This window comes from Quercus lobata, chromosome 12 (assembly GCF_001633185.2).
Source record: "Quercus lobata isolate SW786 chromosome 12, ValleyOak3.0 Primary Assembly, whole genome shotgun sequence".
NCBI classification, from domain to species: Eukaryota; Viridiplantae; Streptophyta; class Magnoliopsida; order Fagales; family Fagaceae; genus Quercus; species Quercus lobata.
In genome coordinates this window covers 9,245,188-9,268,164 of record NC_044915.1, presented here as the reverse complement: position 1 = coordinate 9,268,164, position 22,977 = coordinate 9,245,188, and the positions used below count along the sequence as shown (strand labels likewise).

General features: G+C 33.4%; 3 protein-coding genes across 5 annotated transcripts; 1 reads left to right on the top strand and 2 right to left on the bottom strand.

Moving 5' to 3' along the window:
- Window positions 1-435: 435 nt before the first annotated feature.
- On the bottom strand, window positions 436-5,683 carry LOC115972365 (probable enoyl-CoA hydratase 2, mitochondrial). The gene is made up of 8 exons (XM_031092633.1): window positions 5,312-5,683; window positions 5,013-5,182; window positions 3,714-3,788; window positions 2,566-2,656; window positions 2,415-2,466; window positions 2,148-2,251; window positions 2,002-2,078; window positions 436-1,067 (listed from the first exon to the last, which is right to left on the bottom strand). Exons 1-8 carry the CDS (start codon window positions 5,514-5,516, stop codon window positions 891-893), a joined length of 951 nt encoding a protein of 316 aa, XP_030948493.1. The 5' UTR covers window positions 5,517-5,683; the 3' UTR covers window positions 436-890.
- A 2,659-nt stretch (window positions 5,684-8,342) lies between these two features.
- Window positions 8,343-13,244, bottom strand: LOC115970733. 3 transcript variants are annotated; one of them, XM_031090333.1, is made up of 8 exons: window positions 13,131-13,244; window positions 12,870-12,906; window positions 12,386-12,630; window positions 11,591-11,627; window positions 10,998-11,278; window positions 10,158-10,206; window positions 9,674-9,954; window positions 8,343-9,307 (listed from the first exon to the last, which is right to left on the bottom strand). In XM_031090333.1, exons 1-8 carry the CDS (start codon window positions 13,173-13,175, stop codon window positions 8,630-8,632), a joined length of 1,653 nt encoding a protein of 550 aa, XP_030946193.1. In that variant the 5' UTR covers window positions 13,176-13,244; the 3' UTR covers window positions 8,343-8,629. The 3 variants fall into 3 exon arrangements, with proteins under 3 accessions (XP_030946193.1, XP_030946194.1, XP_030946195.1); XM_031090334.1 differs by having other exon boundaries at window positions 10,158-10,194; XM_031090335.1 differs by lacking the exons at window positions 10,998-11,278; window positions 11,591-11,627 and having other exon boundaries at window positions 10,158-10,194.
- A 4,455-nt stretch (window positions 13,245-17,699) lies between these two features.
- LOC115970189 (increased DNA methylation 1-like) lies at window positions 17,700-21,491 on the top strand. Its single transcript, XM_031089850.1, has 8 exons — window positions 17,700-18,488; window positions 18,603-18,711; window positions 18,836-18,915; window positions 19,006-19,253; window positions 19,463-19,549; window positions 19,659-19,758; window positions 20,437-20,632; window positions 20,739-21,491. The coding sequence occupies exons 1-8, from the start codon at window positions 17,700-17,702 to the stop codon at window positions 20,966-20,968; spliced, it is 1,839 nt and encodes a 612-aa protein (XP_030945710.1). The 3' UTR covers window positions 20,969-21,491.
- The last annotated feature ends 1,486 nt before the right edge of the window (window positions 21,492-22,977 follow it).

Below are 22,977 nucleotides of genomic sequence, written 5' to 3'. Positions count from 1 at the left end.
TATATATATTTAGATTAACATTTATGCTACAGTGAGCTGATATCAATAACAGCTCACTGTAGCATAAATGTGTTGGTGGTAAAATTTAGGCATTTGAAATCTTTGATGTATTGGGTATTGTTGTGTGTTGGTGGTAAAATTTAGCTTTTAGCATTTTTAGCATCCTTAATGGGAATGCTCAAAGTGTTTAACATTGAAACCAATATCTAAAAAAGGGAGTTTAGGCTATTTCTCGCCATTGACGAGTAGGTTACGAACGTATCAAGGCCACATCCCAACCACATCCCAGACATACCAACATTTTTTTCCCCAAAAAAATAAAGTTGGGACACACATGCAGAAGTATATCAAAGGTATCCAGTATGAATACGTATTAAATATGGATACATGGGCAAAACTGGAGAATTCGTGCTTCCAAAAAATAAAAATTGGCAGTTACGGCAAAAGAAAGAGTGACTTTAACAAGTTGGATTATGCATGGTAAATTTACATTCAGGTCCAAACCTGAGGGGCTAATTTTATTGTGTCACTGTTGATAAAAAGTAGGCCATCTCAAATGTACACAGCTTCTGAACCAATGTCCCACTTGAAATTTTCCTTATTTTTTTCACTGAAAACAAGGGGTGGGGTGGTGGTTTTTCAACCAAAGTTCTCTCTATGGAGATAACCAAACAATGCCATTGAGCTACAAGGCTCTTGGCCACTGAAAATTTCCAATTATCTTCAAATGAGTGGGACATACAAGGTGAATGCTGGCTTTTATTTTACAGAAATCTAAGTCTCTAACTTAAGGGTTTCTCTCATAGGGCCAAAAAAATAACTTGATGAGAAAATTAAACCAAAGACACTAACTTGTTCAGATGTAGGTCATTACCAGAATTCATTTCTTTTTATTCACCATTATACCTTGGCTTCCGCTTCTCAGCAAATGCTGCCAAGCCTTCCAGGCGATCTTTTGTGTTCAGTAGCTGCTCGTAGCACTCTTCTTCCAATGTTAAGGCTGATGCCATATCAATCTCAAGTCCCTCGTTAATGGCTCTTTTTGCCATTCTTATTGCTATTGGACCCTGTTGAGAATATTACGTGTCAATTTGATTGTGAAAGAATCATGCACAATTCTGTCTTGGTCCAACAAAAGTTTGCGTAGTTTTTGGGCTCAAGTACTAATTTCGAACATGTTATACATTTTCTATCATCAGTACAAATCATAAAGGAGTTTTATTAGTCCTAAAGCATACAATATAGAAGCTCTTGCTTTTTGAAAAAAAAAAATTTATTCAATACTCCGGGATTAATGCTCCCTTCTCTCACATAATAATAAGTTCTACTAATCAAATTCATAGTGGGACCTACCATTTATGTGATAGGAGGGGGAGCATTAATCTTGGAGTATTGAATATTTTTCCAGGTAGAAGGGTGAAAAAATAGAGGAACATTGATGCAGCTCGATTAGTGCAGTGCCTATCATGAAAAACATATTTGTAACCTTACATTTAAGATTAGCTTCTTTTTTTTTGGCCAATATACATTTGAGATTAGCTAAAGATTGGAATTCATGGAATTTTCATCCATGCCTAAATTTATAAATACTTAAAAAGTTGTAGCTACCATAGAAATGGATTATCAAAATAGTATTATGTGCCAAGTGCCAAGCATGAACAAGAATTACAAATGTTGCTTCTTGGACAATTAACAATAATGGTAAGTAGTTCAGTACATGCTCTAAATTAGCTAGATTCTCGTTAACCACAAATCCTAAGCATTGTATCAATGATTCATTTCTTCAATAATCATAATGATCAACACATGGACATTTAATTAAATCACAACAACAAAAAAGTCCTGTCAGCGAATTCATGATATGGTTGCTTAAAACTAATTTCACACAACTGCATTGTTGTTTTTTTTTTTTTTTTTGATAAGTAATTTCACACAACTGCATTGTTGTTATACAGGAGACAACTATTATTACATATTAGATTAGGATAGAGAAACTTTTACCTTCTGATTTATATCCCGAGCAATTTCAAGTGCCTTTATATGAGCTTCACCAGCAGGAACACAGTAATTAACAAGACCTGCAGCATAGCACACACTTCTGTAACTAAATATGGGACAAAAACAAAGCAGCACCCGATCATACATACCCATGGACATTGCATCTCTGCCACAAATCTTACGACCAGTGTATATAAGCTCCTTTGCTACTGCTTTTCCAACCAATCTAGGAAGTCGTTGCGTTCCACCAGCCCTGTGGAAAGCCAGGATTTGTGAAGGGATGAGATGTCACTAAATAATATTAATACAGAAAGTAGCCTCTCCAAAATAGTCAAACTAAATTAATGATGTCATTCCCTAAATTTAATTATCAATCTGATTAGATACAAATGAGATTTATTAAACATTCTACACACCCAGGGATTATAGCAAGTCCCGTTTCTGGCAAGCCTAAAACTGCATCTTCTCCTGAGCCATCCAAGATGGGAAATGATCAGGACATGCAAGCAGCAAGAATCTCAGTGGACATATTAGAATTAATTCAAATGTTTATAAATCTAGAACTACCACATATCCGAAGATCACATGATAGAGCCATTTCTAGTCCACCACCCAATGCTGCTCCTTCAATAACAGCGATAGAAGGCACATGAAGTGCCTGGATAAAACGTATTCAAGTAAAAAATGTCAGTGTTCAAGGTAAAGAAACTCGTTTGAGTATTCATGGAAAAGAAAGAAGTGGTTATGAAAGACATCATATCACATCTTACAAGGAGCTAACATATATATGGAGAAATGGCATAAAGTATGCAAGTCGGAATATGAGTGCAAGTAACATAACATACAGTGAGAGCAAGAGTGAAAACTACAGCATGATAAAATCAATTTGGAAAACACCGTTTAGACTAAATTGTAATTTGCACCCTTAAAATTTGGGGTAATTTTGATTTTTCCTTCCTAAAGTTTGAAATTTTGGATCCATCCCCTTAACTTTAAGTATCGTTTGGATTCAAGTTCTTCCATTAATGAGCAGTGATGGGGTGTCTATTAAGTGCCAACTAAGCTCAAAACAATGTCGTTTAGAACATTATTAAAGTCATGTCAGATATTATTTTGACTAAATTGCAATTTACACCCTTAACATTTGGAGTAATTTTGATTTTACCACTAGAAATTTCAAAATTTGGATCTATAAAACTACGTTATTTTGAGTTAAATTGGCACCTAATGAACACCTCATCACAGCAGATGAATGGAAGACTTACATCCAAAAAATATGTAATGTTAGGGGGAATGTATCCAAATTTTGAAACTTTAAGGAGAAAAACCAAAATTACCCCAAACTACTGTTGTAAATTGTAATTTAGTCAACTGTTTAAGTCCAAAATGTAGACAGAATATTCATGCAAAAACATGGGTTTATAAATGTCAGTTAACATTGTAAACTTATGGCACAAGAATGACTAGATAAGATACTTCAGAATTCCAAAAGGAATATAACCAGAATTTCGGCAGTTGGAACTCTCTGGTAAGCGGATTAGAGCACAAATCCAGTCTTGAAGCTTAATTGAAGGGAATCTGAGGCTCAAACATGACCCAGCCTTAAACGAAATCCCGATCATTGGAAGTGATTGGAGTCAAGTGTTAGAGACATTTCATGTGCCATTTGTTACAGTGCCAAATTTGATAGCAACGGAACTAGGATAAGGACTAACCTCTAAAAATGAGAACGTCAAGCGAAGCGATTTGACAAAAAAATGAACCTCTGAGGGATCCATTGTCCTGCGCTCCTGCCAACCCAATTAACAGCAGGACTGTCAAGCACGTGTATGATACCAGTGTGTGAATACGGTCTTAGCAATGGAAAAATTAATAATAATAACACAAGCATAATTAGAAGCATGAGATCAAACACTTGATGCCAAGACATAAAACCGAAACAGGTTAGTTACATAATAAGATATAGTGATGGTTCTCGTGGTATTCATGATTTGCACTAACACGTTAATCATTTACAACAGAAACTTCAACAGCTTACTAGCTGAAAATAGCATTAAAACCACTTTGTATCATAAATTTCAGTCAACAGATTTAACAGGATTTAAGATATAAAAATGCCTCAAATAATGTACAGCATAGGAGTTAAAGGGAACCTCAGAATTTATGAGGAAAGAACATCTATATGGTTTTTCAAAGGTACCATATTAATGTTCTTTGCTAGTTAATCTCCCTGCCACTGCACAGGTTTCAAGCATAGCCTTAGGAAGAAAAAAGGGCTAAAAATCCTGAAAAGACTAAAAAAGCAACCATCTAAGAAATGTACATTTTTTAAAGACCTTGCTAGCAGTTGACAAAACGTCTCAGTCCTCATAAACTCTTCCCATCCAGAACTATCTCCCTCCTCCCCCAACAACACCCTTGTTTTTTAGATTGTATTTCATACCATGGTCCTTCTACGGGTCACTATTTTCTCATGAAAAGCAGCAAAACATCTATAACTATAAGCCTTTATCTGACTGGACCTAGTAAACTGAGTTATTATTAAAAACCCCATTCAACATGAAAATGTGTACAGATCATGGTTTTGTCAGCTAAACATGTAGTACTTTATTTTTAGTTACCTAAATCTTTATAATAATAATAATAGTAATAACCTTATCTAAACTTATGATTGGAGATTTTTCACTTTCCAACCAATTTTCAAAGCAATTCACAATAGCAAAGATACCGATCCACCAGTATACTGCTTTGGAACACATTGCCTATATAATAATTATTCTTTCATTGTAGATAAACACAACTCCTGTACCCATACGCGATTGAACCCATATGATAATTATAATTACAATTACAATAAAATACAATTTGTCACATCCTTAAATGACCCTTTATCCTTCTTCCTCTTAAAATTCCAAACAAACAAACAAAAAGACTTTCCCTGCAACAGTAGTCCAATTACATTACATTAAGTTCCATTCCCAAAAAACCCAAGTTGATAACTTCAATAATATTACCTTCAAATCAGCCCCTGCACAGAACACCTTTGGAACTGAACTGCAAATCATGACAACATTAGCAGAGTGGTCCTTTTCAATTGCATCAAAGGTCTGCTGTAACCCTCTTAGCATGTCCCTCCCAATAGCATTCTTAGCTCCTGGTCTCTCCAACTTGAGCTCCACAATTCCTAATACATACAAAAATCTCAAATGGGTATTCTTAAAAACACAGATACACACACAAACTCAAGTGGGTTTGTAGTTTCAAAAGCCAAAACGTAAGCTTGTCGAGTTTTAAAGTTTTATGAGTAAGTTACCAGAATCTGGGTCGGAGAGTCTGTTCAGTTTGACCGATTCGGAAGTTGTGGACTCCAAAATGAGAGTTCTGAGACTCTGAAACCGCCATGTGTGGGGATTGGAAGTGAAACTTGTTGTCAAGCTTAGCGATTGTTGATTGGGTTTCGATTTTTTCAAACAATTATGGGTTACAGACCTCGCTAAGACCCTGAAAACTACAACCATTTTTTCTGGATTGGATAATTTCAACGAGAATTTTGTTGAGACTCAGAGTTTTTAGCGTGTGGAGAATATTGTGAGAGCAGTGTGGGGGAGAGATCATCTTTGATAACGCTGCCACTCTGTTACTTCTATCCATTGTTGGAGATGTTTTAGTTTACCGTTTACACCCTGAAAACGACGTCGTTTAAAGTTTGTGGCATTTAAAGATTTTTTTTTCTATTTAATTAAACTAAAAATAAAATAAAATAAAATAATACATTTTTAATAAAAAAAATCTATTTAAATAATTTTTTTTTAATTTCTCCCACCTACCCAAACTTAAATCTCAATTGTTTGATCCACTCTCCTCCACTTCACAACAATAAAAATTTCAAAGTTCCAACTTTCCATTACTTTTATACACCTTCTTAGATACCAAACACCCGCATGATATAAATTAAATTAAATATTACCAAATCTATATAAATTAAGGCAAACTAAACCAAAATCTTAGTTTGATTCATCCAAACTTGGTCTATTTCTGGGAAATAACTAGCTAGCTTTGTTGCCACAACAACAACAATTTTGGGTTAATCAGATTGTAAATTTTGATTAACTTGGGAAGAAATTTTGCAAATTGGGGCAAGAGAAGCAAACTCTCATTGATCAAACTCTTACCATAAGGCTAAATCTTATTCTTCCATTGCATATTTATCATGGTGCTCTTAGGAACATCAAAGAACCAAAGCACAATCTTAAGGTGGTGAGTGACAAAGACATAGGGAAGAAGCAATCTAATAGGTGAAAAAGGAGAGGAAGAGAGACAAAGGAGGTGACGGAAGGAAGAAAATGAGGTAAGAGTCAAAGAAGAGAGGAATCATCATGGTGTGGAAACACATTTGAAATCATAATTAGATTTTTGATAAATAATTTTTAGTTTTTTACTTCTGAGGTTATTTCTTTATGTTGTTTTTTTCTTTTAATTTTTTTCTTTTTTCTTGTTTTAGTTTATTTTTAATAATTACATATTTGGTAAATAATTTTTTGTTACCTACTGGTAAAATTTGGTAGCCAAAATTCACTAATACAAGTAAATTTTTTGAGTCTTCATTATACAATTATAATTTAATTTCGAGTTTAATGATTAAAAATTAGAACCTCACATTTCCTTCTTCTTTTTTTTTGTTTCCTTTCAACTTCAGTCTTTTTTGTGGATGATTTCATTAATTGGATATTTGCATTTTTTTTTTTTTTTGATTACTTAATTATGTAGCCTCTTTTTGATACTCAAATTTCTCAAAATCAAGTTCAAATTATAACTCAATTTCACTAAAGTTGAGATCTATGCAATTTAGTGATTGCATGGAACTCGACTTTGGTAAAATAGAGTTCCACATTGAAACTCAACTTTTAGAAAATCAAGTAAAAAAAAAAAAAAAAAACCTACATATTTTAGAGGCTATATAAATTATAACCAAATAATTTTCAAAAACCAAATAAATTTAAAAAATTATTTTAAAAAAAAAAAAAAAACTAACAAACAAATAAACAACCGGCAAAACCCCCAAACCTCTTCTCCTTGCACTCAAAAGACCTAAATTGCCGTAAAAATAAAAGGAAAAAAATAAAAATAAAAATCCATGGCCGCCTTGTACAATCTCTGCTCAGACGTTGAAGAGAGATATAAGGACTCCTCCAAAGGGAGCAAATTGATGGAGGGGGACGACTATGGATATAAGGACTTCATCGCCCTCAACCTCCAGGGGTTAGATGAGCGGTTAAAACTAAAAAAAGATTTTTGCCCCCCTTGTGTCTATTGAGTATTGACGGAACTACTAACAGAACAGAAGTGTCTATTTGGCACAGTATCAAAATCTATGTACTAGTTGGCAAAAGAAGAGGAGGGGGGGGGGGGGATCTTATTAGTGCATCAACATAAGAGTTCTAATTGTCTTATTAATGCATTTTATCCAATGTATAAACATTTACATTATTAGTTAAATGAATGAGGATTGATACCTTGCATCTCAATTTTTCGAGGTAATTTGCAAGCTAGTATAGTAGGGGGAAAAAATATAATAAGTTAACAGGTGTTTGGAAAAATTTTACAAACTAGCATCTCGAGTTTTATAGACTCGATTTCAATCTAAAACTTGAGACTTAAAAACTCAATTCCCACTTGCTGAGTTGGAAGTATGACGCCACATAGATCTCGAGTCTTATAGACTCAAGTTCTAAAAAGCAAAACCAAGTCTTTGAGACTCAATTTTTGTCGAGGAAGAACAGCTCTGAAGACTTGAAGAAGAACAGATTTGAAGAAGAATAGAGGAAGAGGGAAAATGATCTGAAACGATCTGGAGCTCCGAAAAACAGAGGAATACAATCTGGTTGAAGAAGAACAGACACTGGGTGGACGATCTACAACACCGAAGAAAAATGAAGAGACGCTTGCTGGAGAAGAACGTTGGGTGGACGAAAAAGAACAAACAGAAGGGAAATTAAATGGTGGAACTCAAGTCTTAAAAACTCAAGTTCCATGTGGAATTTCTTCCACGTCAAATGCAACCACTTACAAATCGAGACTTAAAAACTCAAGTTTTATCTTAAAACTCGAGTTTTAGACACTCGAGATGCTAGTTTCCTAGATTTTTTTGAAATGTGACAACTAACAAAATTGTTTGATATTTAAGATTAATTAGAAAAAAAATTCCAATTTTTCTATCTTTCGGTCTTTTTCTTTCTGGTTTTTATTGTTTATTTTGTAACAAAAAGAATTTCAGTACACAAATTTCCTGGCAACAATGATGCCCTCCAAAGTTCGAAGTATGTAGAACAAATTCTATAGAAATGTACACTGAAACAACCCTTGCTTGATATTAGATATTAATAATATTGATCTCCTCCATTAAAGGCACATGACATGACACAAATTTGTGATATTCAGATGATTAGCAAGTAGCAACCTACATGCGAATATCCTTATTTATCCTTTGCTCATATGTAAGGATCAAGCAAATCAATGAGGTGACAAGCAGCCATGTGTAGTATCAAATAATTTCACCTGCTGACTGATCAAGGATTTGCTGAGAGAGGATTGAAGTCTCCCTAAGTATCCAAGATTTCTTCATATGAAGTTTTCACACCCTGCGAACCCATTGCTCTAGTCGAAGTTGCTTCAAAGGAGGTCCTAGGTTCGGCTTACTCTTTTGAGGACACCGCCATTTCCCAGTAACCGCCATTGCATCAGAGTGTTGGAAATTGGTTGTTTCTGTTAAGACCTTTCTTTTTACGACCCCAACATTTCCACCTGCTGAAGGAACTGTCCCTTTAGTTATCCCTTTTGTGCTTTTAAAGGAATTCTCATCGTTTGTCCTTGTTAAGCTCATCTTCCTTGTTGCAACAAAACCATTTTCTGAAATATTTTCTGCATTTTCCTTGCCACTGCGTCCATGAGTTGATTTTGTCATTGCAATTCCATTGACTAGATTTAACTTTGACTTGCTTTCAGGGGACACACACTCCACATCTTCTGTTTTGACCTTCACTTCAGAGCACTCCTGTATGGCACCCCTACTATGAATCAAGCGTTTTGGAGATTTTCTATCACCACTGCCTGAAGTTCTGATATCCAGTGGCATACAATGAATTTTTTGGGGTTGCTCATTCTTACTTTGAGAATCTTCATCATTCAAGCTTGATACATCTTTGGTTGGCCTAACTCCATGGTTTTGCTTTATTTTAAAGTTCAAGCTTTGTTCAAAAGACGAATTCTTTTGAGAAGATGCATTTTCATTCCCTCTAAGCCTATTGTCACCCTATAAATTGCAAATATAAAAGCATGGAATGAGATAACAAAGCCAACAAACACTCCTACCTTTTACAAATATAAAAATTCCATCTAATTTTAAGAGGGGGAAGGGTGGAGCAGGAACACTTCAGAAAAGAAACTATCATCTGATAATTAGACTTTGTTTCTTCAAGTACTTTTGATTTAAGATACAGCAGAATAATAAAAGATCTGGTAACTCTAGTAACAATTGTGCCACTATGTCATAGTCTTAAAAGCCATAATAGACATCTTTATTAATCAGAGTTAATGTGAACTATAAATTTTTGTAATTAGATGAAACATAAGGGAAGGGGTGAACAACTAGAAGGATATAGAGATGGATAAAGAGTACCTCTCTTGAAGACTGCTCTTTCTGTTCATTATTCATAAAACAACTGTTAGATTTTACAAAGCCATTTGAGTGCAACTTCTCACCGATATTCACTTCACCTCTATTTTTACTTTTGCTGTATTCCCCCAATGTCTCCTCTTTTTCCAAGTCGGTCTCTTCAATATCAAACTCATCATTCTCACATTCAATTTCTTTAGAAAGGGAATCTCCAAAATCATTTGTACCCAGTACAGGAGACTCGTACACATAGCTTGAAAACCAGTTTCTGATGTCAGGGGGCTCTAACAGATCAAGAAACAAAAACAAATCAACCACTCATCAGCCAAGCATTTTACAGGAGATATATATACGTGTGTGTGTGTGTGTGTAATCATTCCATTAAAAAAAAGGGCAAGAAGGGCTGTGACCTTAACGCAAGGAAAGTATACAAAGATTCTAAGATAATATTTCAAATAGTATAACTTGTGGGAGAAGCAATACACACCAGAAAGGAGTGAAGTTGAGTGCAATGAATCTGCAACCTGCAACAAGAATTTTTTTGTTTGGTGAATCAGATGAGCTTTTATTGAAAATTACAGAAGAATACAAAACTATCCTGTATCACAACCAGGCCAGGATCACAATACAACACAGACATTAAAAGCTAGGGCTGCCCAGCATTACTGTGAAACCATAAGAAGGAAAACAGAGACGCTTGAAATGGACTCAACTACTTATTACGATGATTTAATCCTCCAACATGGCCTTAGCTATTGACTGACTCAAATAACAGAAAGATAGAGACCCCAATTGGAGCACTTGATCTTATTTAGGCTGAGGCCATTATCTGTGACTAGCAAATTCCACCCTTGTTTTATCATCTTTCTTTATTCCTTTAATTAGCTTCTCCTCAGTTAATAAAGCACCCCCATTTATTCGAGCATTCTTCTGCACCTTGAGGTTATAAACAGCTGCCCAAATAATAAATTTGGATATGATGGTCCTAACCTGTTATATCATTTATGCCCCACTCCACAAGGCCTACCCAATGTGAAAGGAGGGGGGGAGGAGGGGGGAGGGGGGGTTGAAATAAGACAAAGATCCATGATCTTCTTCCAAATCCTAGATGTGATGCAGTTTTCAGTGTTATGGAACATAGTTGCAATGGTACGATACAACATAGTCTAGTCACAATTGTGCCACTAAGTCATAGTCTTAAAAGCCAAAAGCCATAATAGACATCTTTATTAATCAGAGTTATTGTGAACTATAAATTTTTGTAATTAGATGAAACTTAAGGGGATGGATGAACAACTAGAAGGATATAGAGATGGATAAAGAGTACCTCTCTTGAAGACCGTTCTTTCTTTTCATTGTTCATAAAACAACTGTTAGATTTTACAAAGCCATTTGAGTGCATCTTCTCACTAATAATCACTTCACCTCTATTTTTACTTTTGCTGTATTCCCCCAATGTCTCCTCTTTTTCCAAGTCGGTCTCTTCAATATCAAACTCATCATTCTCACATTCAATTTCTTTAGAAAGGGAATCTCCAAAATCATTTGTACCCAGTACAGGAGAATTGTACACATAGCTTGAAAACCAGTTTCTGATGTCAGGGGGCTCTAACAGATCAAGAAACAAAAACAAATCAACCACTTATTTCTTACTTGAATTGGATTTTTCTACTTAAATTTAACTACTTATAAATCGCTGTGCAAGAGAATGAGTGTATTTCAAATTTTCATTATGTTCCTGAGACTCCTCCAGCAGCCAAGCATTTTACAGGATTTCAATTCTATTATATATATATATATATAAGTAATCATTCCATTTGAAAAAAGCATAAAGTACTGTAACCTTAACACAAGAAAAGCATACAAAGATATTAAGATAATGTTTCATATAGTATAATTTGTGGGAGAAACAGTACACACCAGAAAGGAGTGAAGTTGAGTGCAATGAATCTGCAAGCTGCAAAAAGAAATTTTTTGTTTAGTGAATCAGATGAGCTTTTATTAAAAGTACAGAAGAATACAAAACTATGCTGTATCACAACCAGGCCAGGATCACAATACAATACATGACATTAAAAGCTAGAGCTGCCCAGCATTACAGTGAAACCATAAGAAGGAAAACAGAGACGCCTGAAATGGACTCAATTACTTATTACGATGGTTTATTCCTCCAACAAGGCCTTAGCTATTGACTGACACAAAGAAAGAAAGATAGAAAACCCAATTGGAGCACATGATCTTATTTAGGCTGAGGCCATTATCTGTGACCTGCAAATTCCACCCTTGTTATACCATCTTTCTTTATTCCTTTAATTAGCTTTTCCTCAGTTAATAAAGCACCCCCATGTATTCGATCATTGCTCTGCACCTTGAGGTGGTAAACAGCTGCCCAAATAATAAATTTGCATATGATGGCCCTAGCCTGTTAGATCATTTATGCCCTACTCTACAAGGCCTGCCCAATGTGAGAGGAGGAGGGTGGGGGTTGTTGAAATAAGACAAATATCCATAATCTTGTTCCAAATTCTAGATGTGATACAGTTTTCAAAGTTATGGAACATAGTTGCAGTGGTACAATACAACACAGCTAAATACCAAAATCATGATTGTGCTACTAGATTAAACTCTCTTAAGTCTAAAACCAGATCATAACTTAGCTCAGTATAGAAAATAATGTGAATTTCATTTTTAAAAGGGAGATCAAGGAAGAATTACCTTACTAAAAGACTGGCTTTCGTGTTTATCATTTCCAAAAAAGCTGCTACATTTCACAGACTCTTGATCTCTTTTCCCAGTTCCACCAGGATTTACTTCTTTTCCTCCTCCACTCTCATTGATAACCAATTCATTTTTCACAAATTCACTTTCTTTAGAAACAGAATCGACAAAATTGTGATTCAAGTCCAGCACAGGAGACTCATATTCATAGCTTGAAAACCAGTTTCTAATATCAGGAGGCTCTGATACAACCCACAAAAAGACCAACACAGAAACAAATCAAAAAGTCACAATCTTTCACCACAAATTGGATAAGATTTTCACACTTTCTGTCTAGCTGCCGAGTAAACACAACAAAAATAGAAAGGAAACCTGGAAATAAGAGATACCCATGTCTCATTTCTTTCTTTATATCTATTTTCTTAGCAACCAGACAGTAATTAAGAATTGCAGAATCTAGATAAAGCAAAGTAATACATACCAGATGGAAGTGAGAGTGAGCAAGAAGAACCCAGTACCTAACACCCAAAAAATGAAAAAGTTAGAGCCTTTGGTTGCAGAGAAATTGTGGGACAAGACAAGAAATCTTAAAATGTTACAAAAAACCACTCCAACCCTTTACTTGTTACAACTTACAAAGGCTCCAAAGCACTTCATTTTCTTGTACTATACAATCTCAGGAACCAAACCCAAAAAATAAAAAAGTGCAAGTAATTAAAGAAAAATAAACATTTGGATTAACCTGAGAATTAGATACAACTTGAACCTCTGGGTCTGAATTGTCCATTACATCTCTCTGTCTATGTCTCTGTGTGTGTAAAAAAAACGTAAGCGGCTAAAATGGTTGTTGTTGTTTTTTTTTAATGAGAAAATGGTTGTGTTTTAATTAATTATTTGTTTTTATTTTTATTCAAATTTCGCGGGGATATTTGGCGCCCTTTGTTTTTTTTTTTTTTTGTTAATAAAAAAAAATTAGAGAGTTGGAAAAAGATAAGCGCAAGCGAAGTTAAGGCCGTGTACGGGTGACATCAAAAAGTGAGTTGCCCTATTTTGGTTTTCTTTTTCTTTTTTTTGGTGTGCCAAATATTAACTTTTTTGCAAATTATATTACTAAAAAGTATTTTTAAGTTATTTAGTTATTATGTAGTCTCTTTTTAAACTCGATTTTTTCAAAATTGAGTTTTAAGTGAAACTTGATTTACCAAACGAGTTTTGTGTAAATTTTATTTTTAACTCGATTTTAACTTGACCTTAAATTGTATGGCACTTGCATGGATGGAACTAGAGTTTGGCAAAATTAAGTTTCACTTGGAATTGAATTTTGGCAAAATCGAGTTTCGGAAAAGACTATATAGCTAAATAAATTACGTATTTTCAGCAATATTTTTCATAAAAGGGGAGAGGGTAGTGGGAAGTGGCATTAGGATATATAAGAGCACTAATATTATAATATTTCATTACTGATATTGATAATTTTATACAAACTATAAATCATTAAACTCAATCAATAGCCCTTTTATTTTTATTTTTTAAGGAATCAAGTGGCATTTTCTAATTATTTTAAACATAGGAAATCACCCTCACAATTTGTTTAAGACAAATTAATTTTTTTTAATCCCTCAAATAAATTATTGCAGAACAAGATAACATTTGATTTGATATTTTTTATTTATTAATAGTTAAAATCCTATATTGCTTAAAATTGTAAGAACAACTTTACATCTTGAAATGTAACTAGTCATTCTATTCATGAAATTTATATGTTATGAGGGCCCTATTTCATTATTACATAAGAAATCATATGGAGTTGCATACCTAAAACTGCTAGAACTTATCCTTCTAGTAAGATAGACATTCAAACAAGAAGATAAACAAGTAACTTTACTAAATGCATAAGTACACGGCGAAAAATACGCAACTATGTTTTCTCTCCATAATTGAGAAATTGTATTAAAATTCAGAATTTATTGACATATATCTACATATGGAAATTGGAAAATTTCCAACTGGCTAATAAAATGCCTCATTATAAGTCTAGGCAAGATTTTATTGCCAAGATAGTTGTTATGGGCATAAGTGTGTAGAAAAGTTTGGCCAATTTGAGTGAATTCCCATGGAAGTAAAACTTTTCCCAAATGAAACTTCACTCCAAAATTTTGTTTATAAAAAAATGTAATAAAAATTCAGCCTGGATATATTATCTCTAATGAGTTATATGTTATTCCAGTGATCAATGTCAACAATTCCTTAAATTTAAGTTGTTCCCTTCTTTGAAAAAGCATTATTTTCAACAAAGAATCCTCATTTATAAAAGTAATCTCATCTATGTTATTGTGAGCCCCTTATAAGGAGAGGTGATATAAGCAATCACTTTTACTTACTCATTTCACATATCGAGACACTTCGCATGTCAAACTTGCATGCAGTTTAAACTTATTGCCCAGTGTCTCGCTCATTCATGACAGCGCAACATTGTCACTTTTTCCTATGCAATTAAATGATATAAAGCCATTACTCAGGCTCCTTAGCTAGGCACCATATCTCCCTCTCTTAATCTCTTATTTGCCAAACAAACCATCCATTTTCTTTTGTTCACCTATTATCAATTTTGAAGGCATTTTAAGAATTCTTCAATTATTTATTGCCAACGCCAGTACTTGATGCTTGAAGAAAGTCCACTGGAACTTGCATGTCAAGGATCTAGAGTGACAGCGTTCTTCAAGAAATTTTAGGTAATTTTTTCTTCTCGATTACTTTTTAACATACACAATTATGCTAGAAACCATGATGATTCATTTTCTAAATCACCTGATTGGTCTTTGAGTAAGATATATTTTCAAATTAGCGTGTCAATCATGCAATTTGTTTTTTTGAGTAAATGAAAATTGATTTTTGGTAATATGTACATGATAGATGATCTTGAAGAGTATTTTTATATGAATTATTTTGGTACATTTTATAATTTTTGAATTATAAAAATTTGCCCCTTAATTTTCACTATTTGTGAAATTCTAGTTACATGATTTCCTTTTACTACCTTTAATTGTTTGGTAAAATCTACACATGATTTCCCCCCCCCCCCCCCCCCCCCAATTTTGTATGGTTTTCAATTTGATCTTTATAGGCTAATGGTATAGCGGCATTCTAAAAAATCTATTGGGTTTTTTAGTATTTTGTATAATAGCATTTTTTTTTAAAGGGAAAATTTTAAGAGGCATCCAACAATCGCAAAGAAAATGTCCTGAAATTTTATTAGAAGTCAAACCAAATTTGTGTGCCACAACTCAAGAAATCATTGGTTGACTGTTGACTCACGAACTTAATTAATTACACAAAAATATTATATAATAATGATAATAATTAAAATTTGAAAAAAAAAAAAATTTGCGGCAAATCATTTTATTATTTTCATAATTATAATTGATATAAAAAAATATTAAGTTATTATCTCAAAGGGGCAAAAGGAGTGGTTATGATTTGGAATAGTTTAAAAGGGCAAAGATTGTGTCTAGTGCACATAAGCACTAAATTCAAGCTAAGTCCAATCTAAAAAGTTTTTTTTTTTTTTTTTTGGTGATAAAGTTAGATAATCTAAAAATGTAAAATCAATGATGATGATGATAAAATTAATAGATAATGGTATTGACAGTGGTTAATTTTACTCTAATCCTAAAATTGTTAATCGAGTGGAAATGTGCTAATTAAGAGTTAATTAATATAACTAAGAGAAGAGTAATATATATATATATATATATATATATATATTTATATTATTGGAGAGATGAAAATAATTTCATTACTCGGAAATGTTTTACAGGTATTTTTTAGCACAAAACATTTTTATACATTTTTCTTTTGCATTTTATGGTTAACTAAAAACATTTTCAGCTTTAACCAACCTAAACAAATATGGTAAAACATTTTAAAGCGAAGCAAATGGAGCGTGAGTTTTTTCTTTATTGAAAAATATACATACTCTAAAGAAAAATATACAATAAGTTAAGGTTTTGTTTGGCTATTTATTTATTTTTCAAAAACCAGAAGGTAAACTTATAAGTATGATGCTCTTGGTGTAGTTTTATTACTTCTAAATCGAAAACTAGTAACGTTTTCAGAGAATATCAAAACACTTTTGGCAATATATTTCTACTTTGCTTTATTCCTTTCTTGTTATTTTAATAATAGAAAATTGTATTTAGAAATAAGAAGCAAAGAGATAATCCCAGTGGATCAATTTTTTTTTTCATGGAATCTACTTTATTTATTTATTTTTATTATTTTTGTGGTAGGACTAAGATAGAAAATTTTAAATAATTTTTTGCGCTGTGAATAAGTTTAGAAAATTTTTAATAATTTATATGTATGACAAATAAAATTTTGTATTAATGGGAATGAAAAAAATCAGGAGCAGGTCATGAAGTTCTTAAGCAATTTTGTTCTTATGTTCACTTGAAAGCATAAAAATTAGATGATATATCTTTCTTCTTATCAGAGTTGTGTTTCTTATTAGAACATTTTTAGAATCTCAATACTAAATGATGTAAAAAATTCTATTATCAGTGTGAGTATATATGTCCCATTATATTTGGTATAAATAACTTATTATCACCAAAAGTCTTGTAGTTAAGTGGTATTGTGGCTTTCCTTTATGAGAAGAACTAGAGTTTAGAGCCTCCTTTTTCCTATTGTTCTAACTATTGAATTATAAAAAAGAACTTATCATCATATCATTTTGTATTTTGGACAAGTTCTTAGAATATCTTTAATCTCTCCTTAATTAGCTCATTATCTGGGACAAAAATTTTGTACTCTCTTTTCTTATATGCAGGAAAATTCAATACAAATTAATAATTAGCTCATTTTTTTAATAAAAAAATCGTATACGAAATGACAATATATTTGTCACTAAAATTTGTATTGCAATCTTTCATGATATACTTACATTAATGAAGAGCCCACAATAAAAGATAAACAATTTTAATACCATAAATAGGGGCTTTCAATGTCCAATTCCTTACTTCAAGTTCCACAGTTACTCAGATACACAGAGCTAGCTGTTTTCTTCCAAATTTGTGCATAACACTAAAAATCTCAATTAAGATGAAAACAAAAGCAACAAAATAAGATTGGTAAAAAATCAAAATGATCCTCTCCATTATCCAAATCATTGTCCCAATACTTTTTTTTTGTATCAAACCCAGCTTTGCCTTCATGGTTTCTATTTTGAGCTCTACTTTCTTTGTTGCAGGGATTTGTTTATATAAAATTTGCATTTCTCAGCGGAAAGTTTAGTATTTTTTTAATCAAAACCATGGCCTATTCATTGAGAAACAGGAAAAATAAGAAAATCTATGTGTGTTCAAGCGGTTCATCAGACAGTGACTCAGGTTATTCTGATCCTGACTACACAAGGATTAGACCTCGAAGACAAGCACAACAAAATAACATTAATAAGTGCAATAAAAAACTGTCCACAGATGTTAGAATGGTGGAATTGGGGGCTGCATGTTCAAGTGTGAGGCCAAGAAGGGGTCGTCCTACTAAGAAGAGAGCAGATGAAGAAGGAAAGAAAAGTTTTGAAGTTGGAGAAAGTTCAAGGAGAAGAAGACGAGCTCCTTATTCGCTTATGAAACGCTCAAGATGTGCAAATAAGTCTGGACCAACTGAGTCAAAAAGAACAATCTTGTCATGGTTGATAGACTTGAAGATGATTGAGGAAAAAGAAGAAGTAGGATACATGGATGATCCTTGTGAACAAAACATATTGCTTAAGGGAATGATTACAAGGGCTGGGATATTATGTAATTGTTGTAATACGGAGGTAACAGTGCGGGGATTTGAAGCTCATGCTCATAGTAATCTGAAAAGACCTTATGCGAACATTTTCCTATTGAGGAGAAATGTTTCCCTCCTGAGATGCCAACTTCATGTCTTGGATGGGATCAGGAAATCAAGGCATTGTGGATTTAACCTAATTGAGCCTAGAGAGACTGATGTAGACAAATATGATGACGCTTGTGTCATCTGTGCAGATGGAGGGGACTTGATATGTTGTGATAATTGTCCTTCCACAATTCATATAGATTGCACAAATTTGAAGGTCTGTAGTTTCTTTCACAGTTATTATAATGCCTTCTAGGAAAATTTACTTTTTTTCTTATGAATTGTTGTTTGGTTTCTAAAATTTTGTGTGTAATTGGACTTTGAACTTTAGAGAATTCCTCAAGATGATTGGCGGTGTCCTTATTGTGTTTGCAAATATTGTGGCGATGGTGGCTATGCAAATGATGAATTATTCCAATGCTTTCAATGTCAGAAGAAATGTATATGCTTCATACCTTTTATTTGGAATCTTAGCTTTTTTGAAGTTCTTTTTATTTTTTAAATTCTAAAGTGACAAATCCTAATTTGTGCTTCTTGTAGATCACTGGTCATGTCATCTTGAAGTCGAAGTAGATATTAATCGCCCATTGACTCCAGACAGGTCGCCTAACATGAAATCATTTTGTCAGCTGAGCTGCAAGGAGGTATGCTAATGTTCTCTACACATTTTTATTTGAGAATGTCTAATTCTTTTGAGTATTGTTGAAAGGATTCTGACATAAGTTCTGCCAAAGATTTTGGAGCACTTGGATAGAGAACTGAGAGTTAAAAATGAGCTAGGCGGAGGACTCTCTTGGACTCTTATCCGCCAAACAGATATACATTTAGCTACAAAGCCTACAAATATTGATCATTTTCAGCAGATTGTGGAATGTAACTGCAAGATAGCAGTTGTGTGGGATATGATGAATGAGTCGTTTGATCCAATCATAGATCGCCACACAAACACGAATGTGATTCATGGTGTCGTATACAATCGAGAGTAAGCAGCCCTATAAATTCTTTCTTAGCTATAACTTGTTCTACATCTTATTCAGTCTAATATTGCTGCTTTTTATCAACATGTTTGGCATTTAGTTTTTGAAAAACATTATCTGTTCACCCTTTCTTTATTCTCATAGTCTATAGTTTTAAGTTCAAGGAAAAAAAAAAAAAAAACAATCTGATAGCTCAAAAATCCTTCATTTTCAGATCCAATTTGACTCGCATAAACTTTCAACGTTTTTATACTGCTATTCTTGAGAAAAATGACGAAATAATCTCTGCAGCATCTCTGAGGTATGTCCATAGTATGAGGTATTTTTCTGTGTGTGCTGGAAATCTTGTATGCATGGAGCTTTAGAAAATAACCCTTTAAACTAAAATGATTGCCCTCGTGGTTCTACAGAATACATGGGACAAAGATTGCAGAGATGCCCTTCGTTGCAACTAATGAAAAGTATAGGAATCAAGGGATGTGGCAAAAGCTTTTGCTAGCGATTGAATCTGTAAGTTGTTGAATAAGGTTCTCTAGTGCATGTAAATATATCCCAAATATGAATATAATAAATAGAAGAAACTAAGCGATTGTTTTTAAATACACAGCAACAAAAGGGTGTGTCACCCAACTTAGATTCTGCTTTAGTTTGAAACTTTTTCTGGAATTTCCGATAAAACCCAATATTTTGACAAATTGTGCTTGAACAAGCTGATTGACTAATCTATCATGTGTTATAACAAATACTGTTTGGAAGATTTTTGAAGTAGTTTGAGTCTCCATGCTTTTACTTGTAAGTAGCATAGCAAGAACTACTTATAACAGGTCAGTAGGTTACAGTCGAAATAGATGATAGTGTACCAATATTTGCTGTCTTACAATTGATATTCTGCAAAAAGTGTTGCCACTGGTTGCATTGAAGATCCTAGATTTTAAGGCTGAGCAGATTGCTTATCCACCATGAAAATATTTAGAAACAGCTCATTGATATATTTCCCCACATTGAGAAGTCATCTATTTGCAATCATAATATTTAGGCTACACACAAAAACACACCTCTATCTGTTTTCTCTGGAGCAAAGTTGAAAAAATATTTTTCAGTCCCTTGAGCCCTCTACTTTTACTTAACGATCCGGCGTGGTCCATTGGTCCTTCTGAGAACAAGCTCTCATGCTGATCTAATTTTCAGGTCCTTAACTTTCTTAAAGTCGAGAAATTGATCGTTCCATCAATTGAAGATCTCGTTCCAATGTGGACACAGAAATATGGTTTTTCAGAAGTCGAGGATTCCGTGATGAATGAACTGAAGTGCTTCAACGCATTGATGTTTACAAGGGCAGTCAGATTACAGAAATCCATGCACAAACCTGCCGTAAAATCAGAAGGTGGAGACTCCGAATCTCTCTCTCTCTCTCTTTCTCTTCTCTCTTGTGTGTACTATTTCCACCTCATCACTTCTTTGGCTTCCTTTTTATCCTCCTCTCTTTGCAGCTATGGAAGTTGATGGAGTTGGGAACAATGGCAATCAGAATGGAGAGGATGCAAAACAAAACCAGACAAATCATATGGAGCAGAATGCAATGGAGGTTGATGAAGTAAAGAACAATGACAATATGGCGTTGCAGGATGGAACAAACATGAGCCAGAACCAAACGAAGCTGCTACTTCCTGACTTAAATGATGAACCTCCTGAAGAAGAGCCACTAGTACCCATGGAATAAAGAGTAATTATTTAGTACTCCAGGAGTATTGCGTTATAATATTCTCTCCTCTCATTTTATGGTGGGTCTTGCTATTTAAATTTATAATATGATCCATCATTCATATGATAAGAGAGAGTATCACCTCGTTATACTTCAGGAAAGAGTAACTGAACTCAATCAAGCAAACATCCTCTTACTATAGGGTTAACATGCAAGTCTTTATTATCTAGTTTTTACTTGCTGACTGCAAGGAAAGTACTAAGGATTTTTTATGATCAAGATTTTAGGATTTTTGATGATCCCCTTGCGGATCTTTCTATGTTATTGTAATATGACTGTATTGGCATGTATGCTTTAGGGAAACCAACCAATGTGCAGACAAGCTGACAAAGAAGGGAGCCATGCAAGATCAAGATTTTAGGATTTTTGATGATCCCTTTGCGGATCTTTCTATGTTATTGAAATATGACTCTATTGGCATGTGTTTTGAGAGGCTCTGCCTCACCTCTCTAGTTTAATCATATTGCAAACCTTTTCTATCCAAAAAAAAAGTTAATTCACGTGAGCCATCAAACTATGCTATAAACATATACTAATAATTCATTAGTACTTTGATAAAAAAAAATGGTAACATTTTGACATTTTTCTAAAGTTGCAACATAATAATAACAGAAAATATTTAGTGTTTATGAATACTAGTATTATGCCCATGTCAATGTATGATTTAATGAAAAATTATATATAAATATATCAAAATTATATAATAATAATTATTGAGCAACACTTGTCTTTTTGAAATTTTTATAAATTAATAATTATTGAGCCACTTGAAACTTTAATAAATTTTTAACTACAATAAATTAACTATTTAAATAAGTCAGATGACCAACAAATAAAAATAAAAATAAAAGTGTAATACATACATATATTGAGGCACTTGGTACAAGCACAAGGAGTGGAGTGTAAATTTTACCATATTAAAACATGAAATTAACATATATATATATAATCAAAACAATTAAAATAAAATATTTAACTTTATTTTAAATTACTTGAAACTTTTTGAATTTTAGTTGAAATAAAAATTAAATTCCTTGAAACTTAGGTAAACTATTGGTATTTTTGATAACAAAGTTTTACACTGAGTATTATTGTAAACTAATATGTAACCCTATGCATATGTATGAGTACATTTAAAACAATCACAATTACACACACACACACACACACACATATATATATATATATATGATTTAGAATCTAATTGAATAAGACTTTTTAGGTTTTGCACCCAATAATTCACTTACAACAAAAAATTTTAAAAAAAAAATTGATGAGACACATGGCGCAAAATTGAACTTTAATTAAAATTTAATTTAAAGTCTAATTGAATGTAGACTCTTTGATTTTTGCACCTAATAATTCACTTGACACAAATTTAAAAATTAGATGAGACACATGGCACAAAATTAGACTCCAATTTAGAATTTAATTGGATTTTCTCTCTACTTTGTCTGTTAATATTGTGGGGAGTGGAAGTGTCCCCCCTCCGGGCCTAAAGCCCAAATGCCAATTGAGCCACGTGAAATGAATTGGGCCATACACATATGCTCATGGAAAGGCCCAATAAATTATAAGGACTGAAGGAAGAGTATGGGGCCATCCCGAACAACCCGAAGAAGGTAGGAATCTTTGCAGATTGTTCCCGTGAAAAAGGTTGCAAGTTAAATGGAGCCAAGCCTTATCCAAGGTGAGGTGCTTGGAAATTTATGTCTTACTTCCAAAAGGTACCTAGAACCTCGAGGAGTCTTCCAGAACACGTAAGAAGGTTGAAAATCTTCACCTCCACATTAATGAGGAGATTTTCACCTAACCCCTGCTGCATTGAATGCATATGAGACAACCTAAATAGTACAAACACCCCAAAAAGTCAAAATTTCATGATAAGGAAAGGAAGGAAATCGATAAAGGAGAGGAAAATATCCCTAAAAACTTGACTGGCGACAGGATAGCTGTAGAGATAAGAA

Bases quoted from the DNA above. Each gene is read 5' to 3' on its own strand.
- LOC115972365 (XM_031092633.1), bottom strand. From the start codon at position 5,516: ATGGTTGTAGTTTTCAGGGTCTTAGCGAGGTCTGTAACCCATAATTGT. The intron at 5,183-5,311 runs GTAACTTACTCA...TGTATGTATTAG, and splicing joins ACTCTCCGACCCAGATTCTG to GAATTGTGGAGCTCAAGTTG. The intron at 2,079-2,147 runs GTATGTATGATC...GCTATGCTGCAG, and splicing joins CAGAGATGCAATGTCCATGG to GTCTTGTTAATTACTGTGTT.
- LOC115970733 (XM_031090333.1), bottom strand. From the start codon at position 13,175: ATGGACAATTCAGACCCAGAGGTTCAAGTTGTATCTAATTCTCAG. The intron at 12,907-13,130 runs GTTAATCCAAAT...TTTGGGTGTTAG, and splicing joins AAGTTGTATCTAATTCTCAG to GTACTGGGTTCTTCTTGCTC. The intron at 11,279-11,590 runs GTGTGTACTGTT...TTGATCTGTTAG, and splicing joins CTCAACTTCACTCCTTTCTG to AGCCCCCTGACATCAGAAAC.
- LOC115970189 (XM_031089850.1), top strand. From the start codon at position 17,700: ATGGCCTATTCATTGAGAAACAGGAAAAATAAGAAAATCTATGTGTGT. The intron at 18,916-19,005 runs GTATGCTAATGT...GTTCTGCCAAAG, and splicing joins GTCAGCTGAGCTGCAAGGAG to ATTTTGGAGCACTTGGATAG. The intron at 20,633-20,738 runs GTGGAGACTCCG...CTCTCTTTGCAG, and splicing joins ACCTGCCGTAAAATCAGAAG to CTATGGAAGTTGATGGAGTT.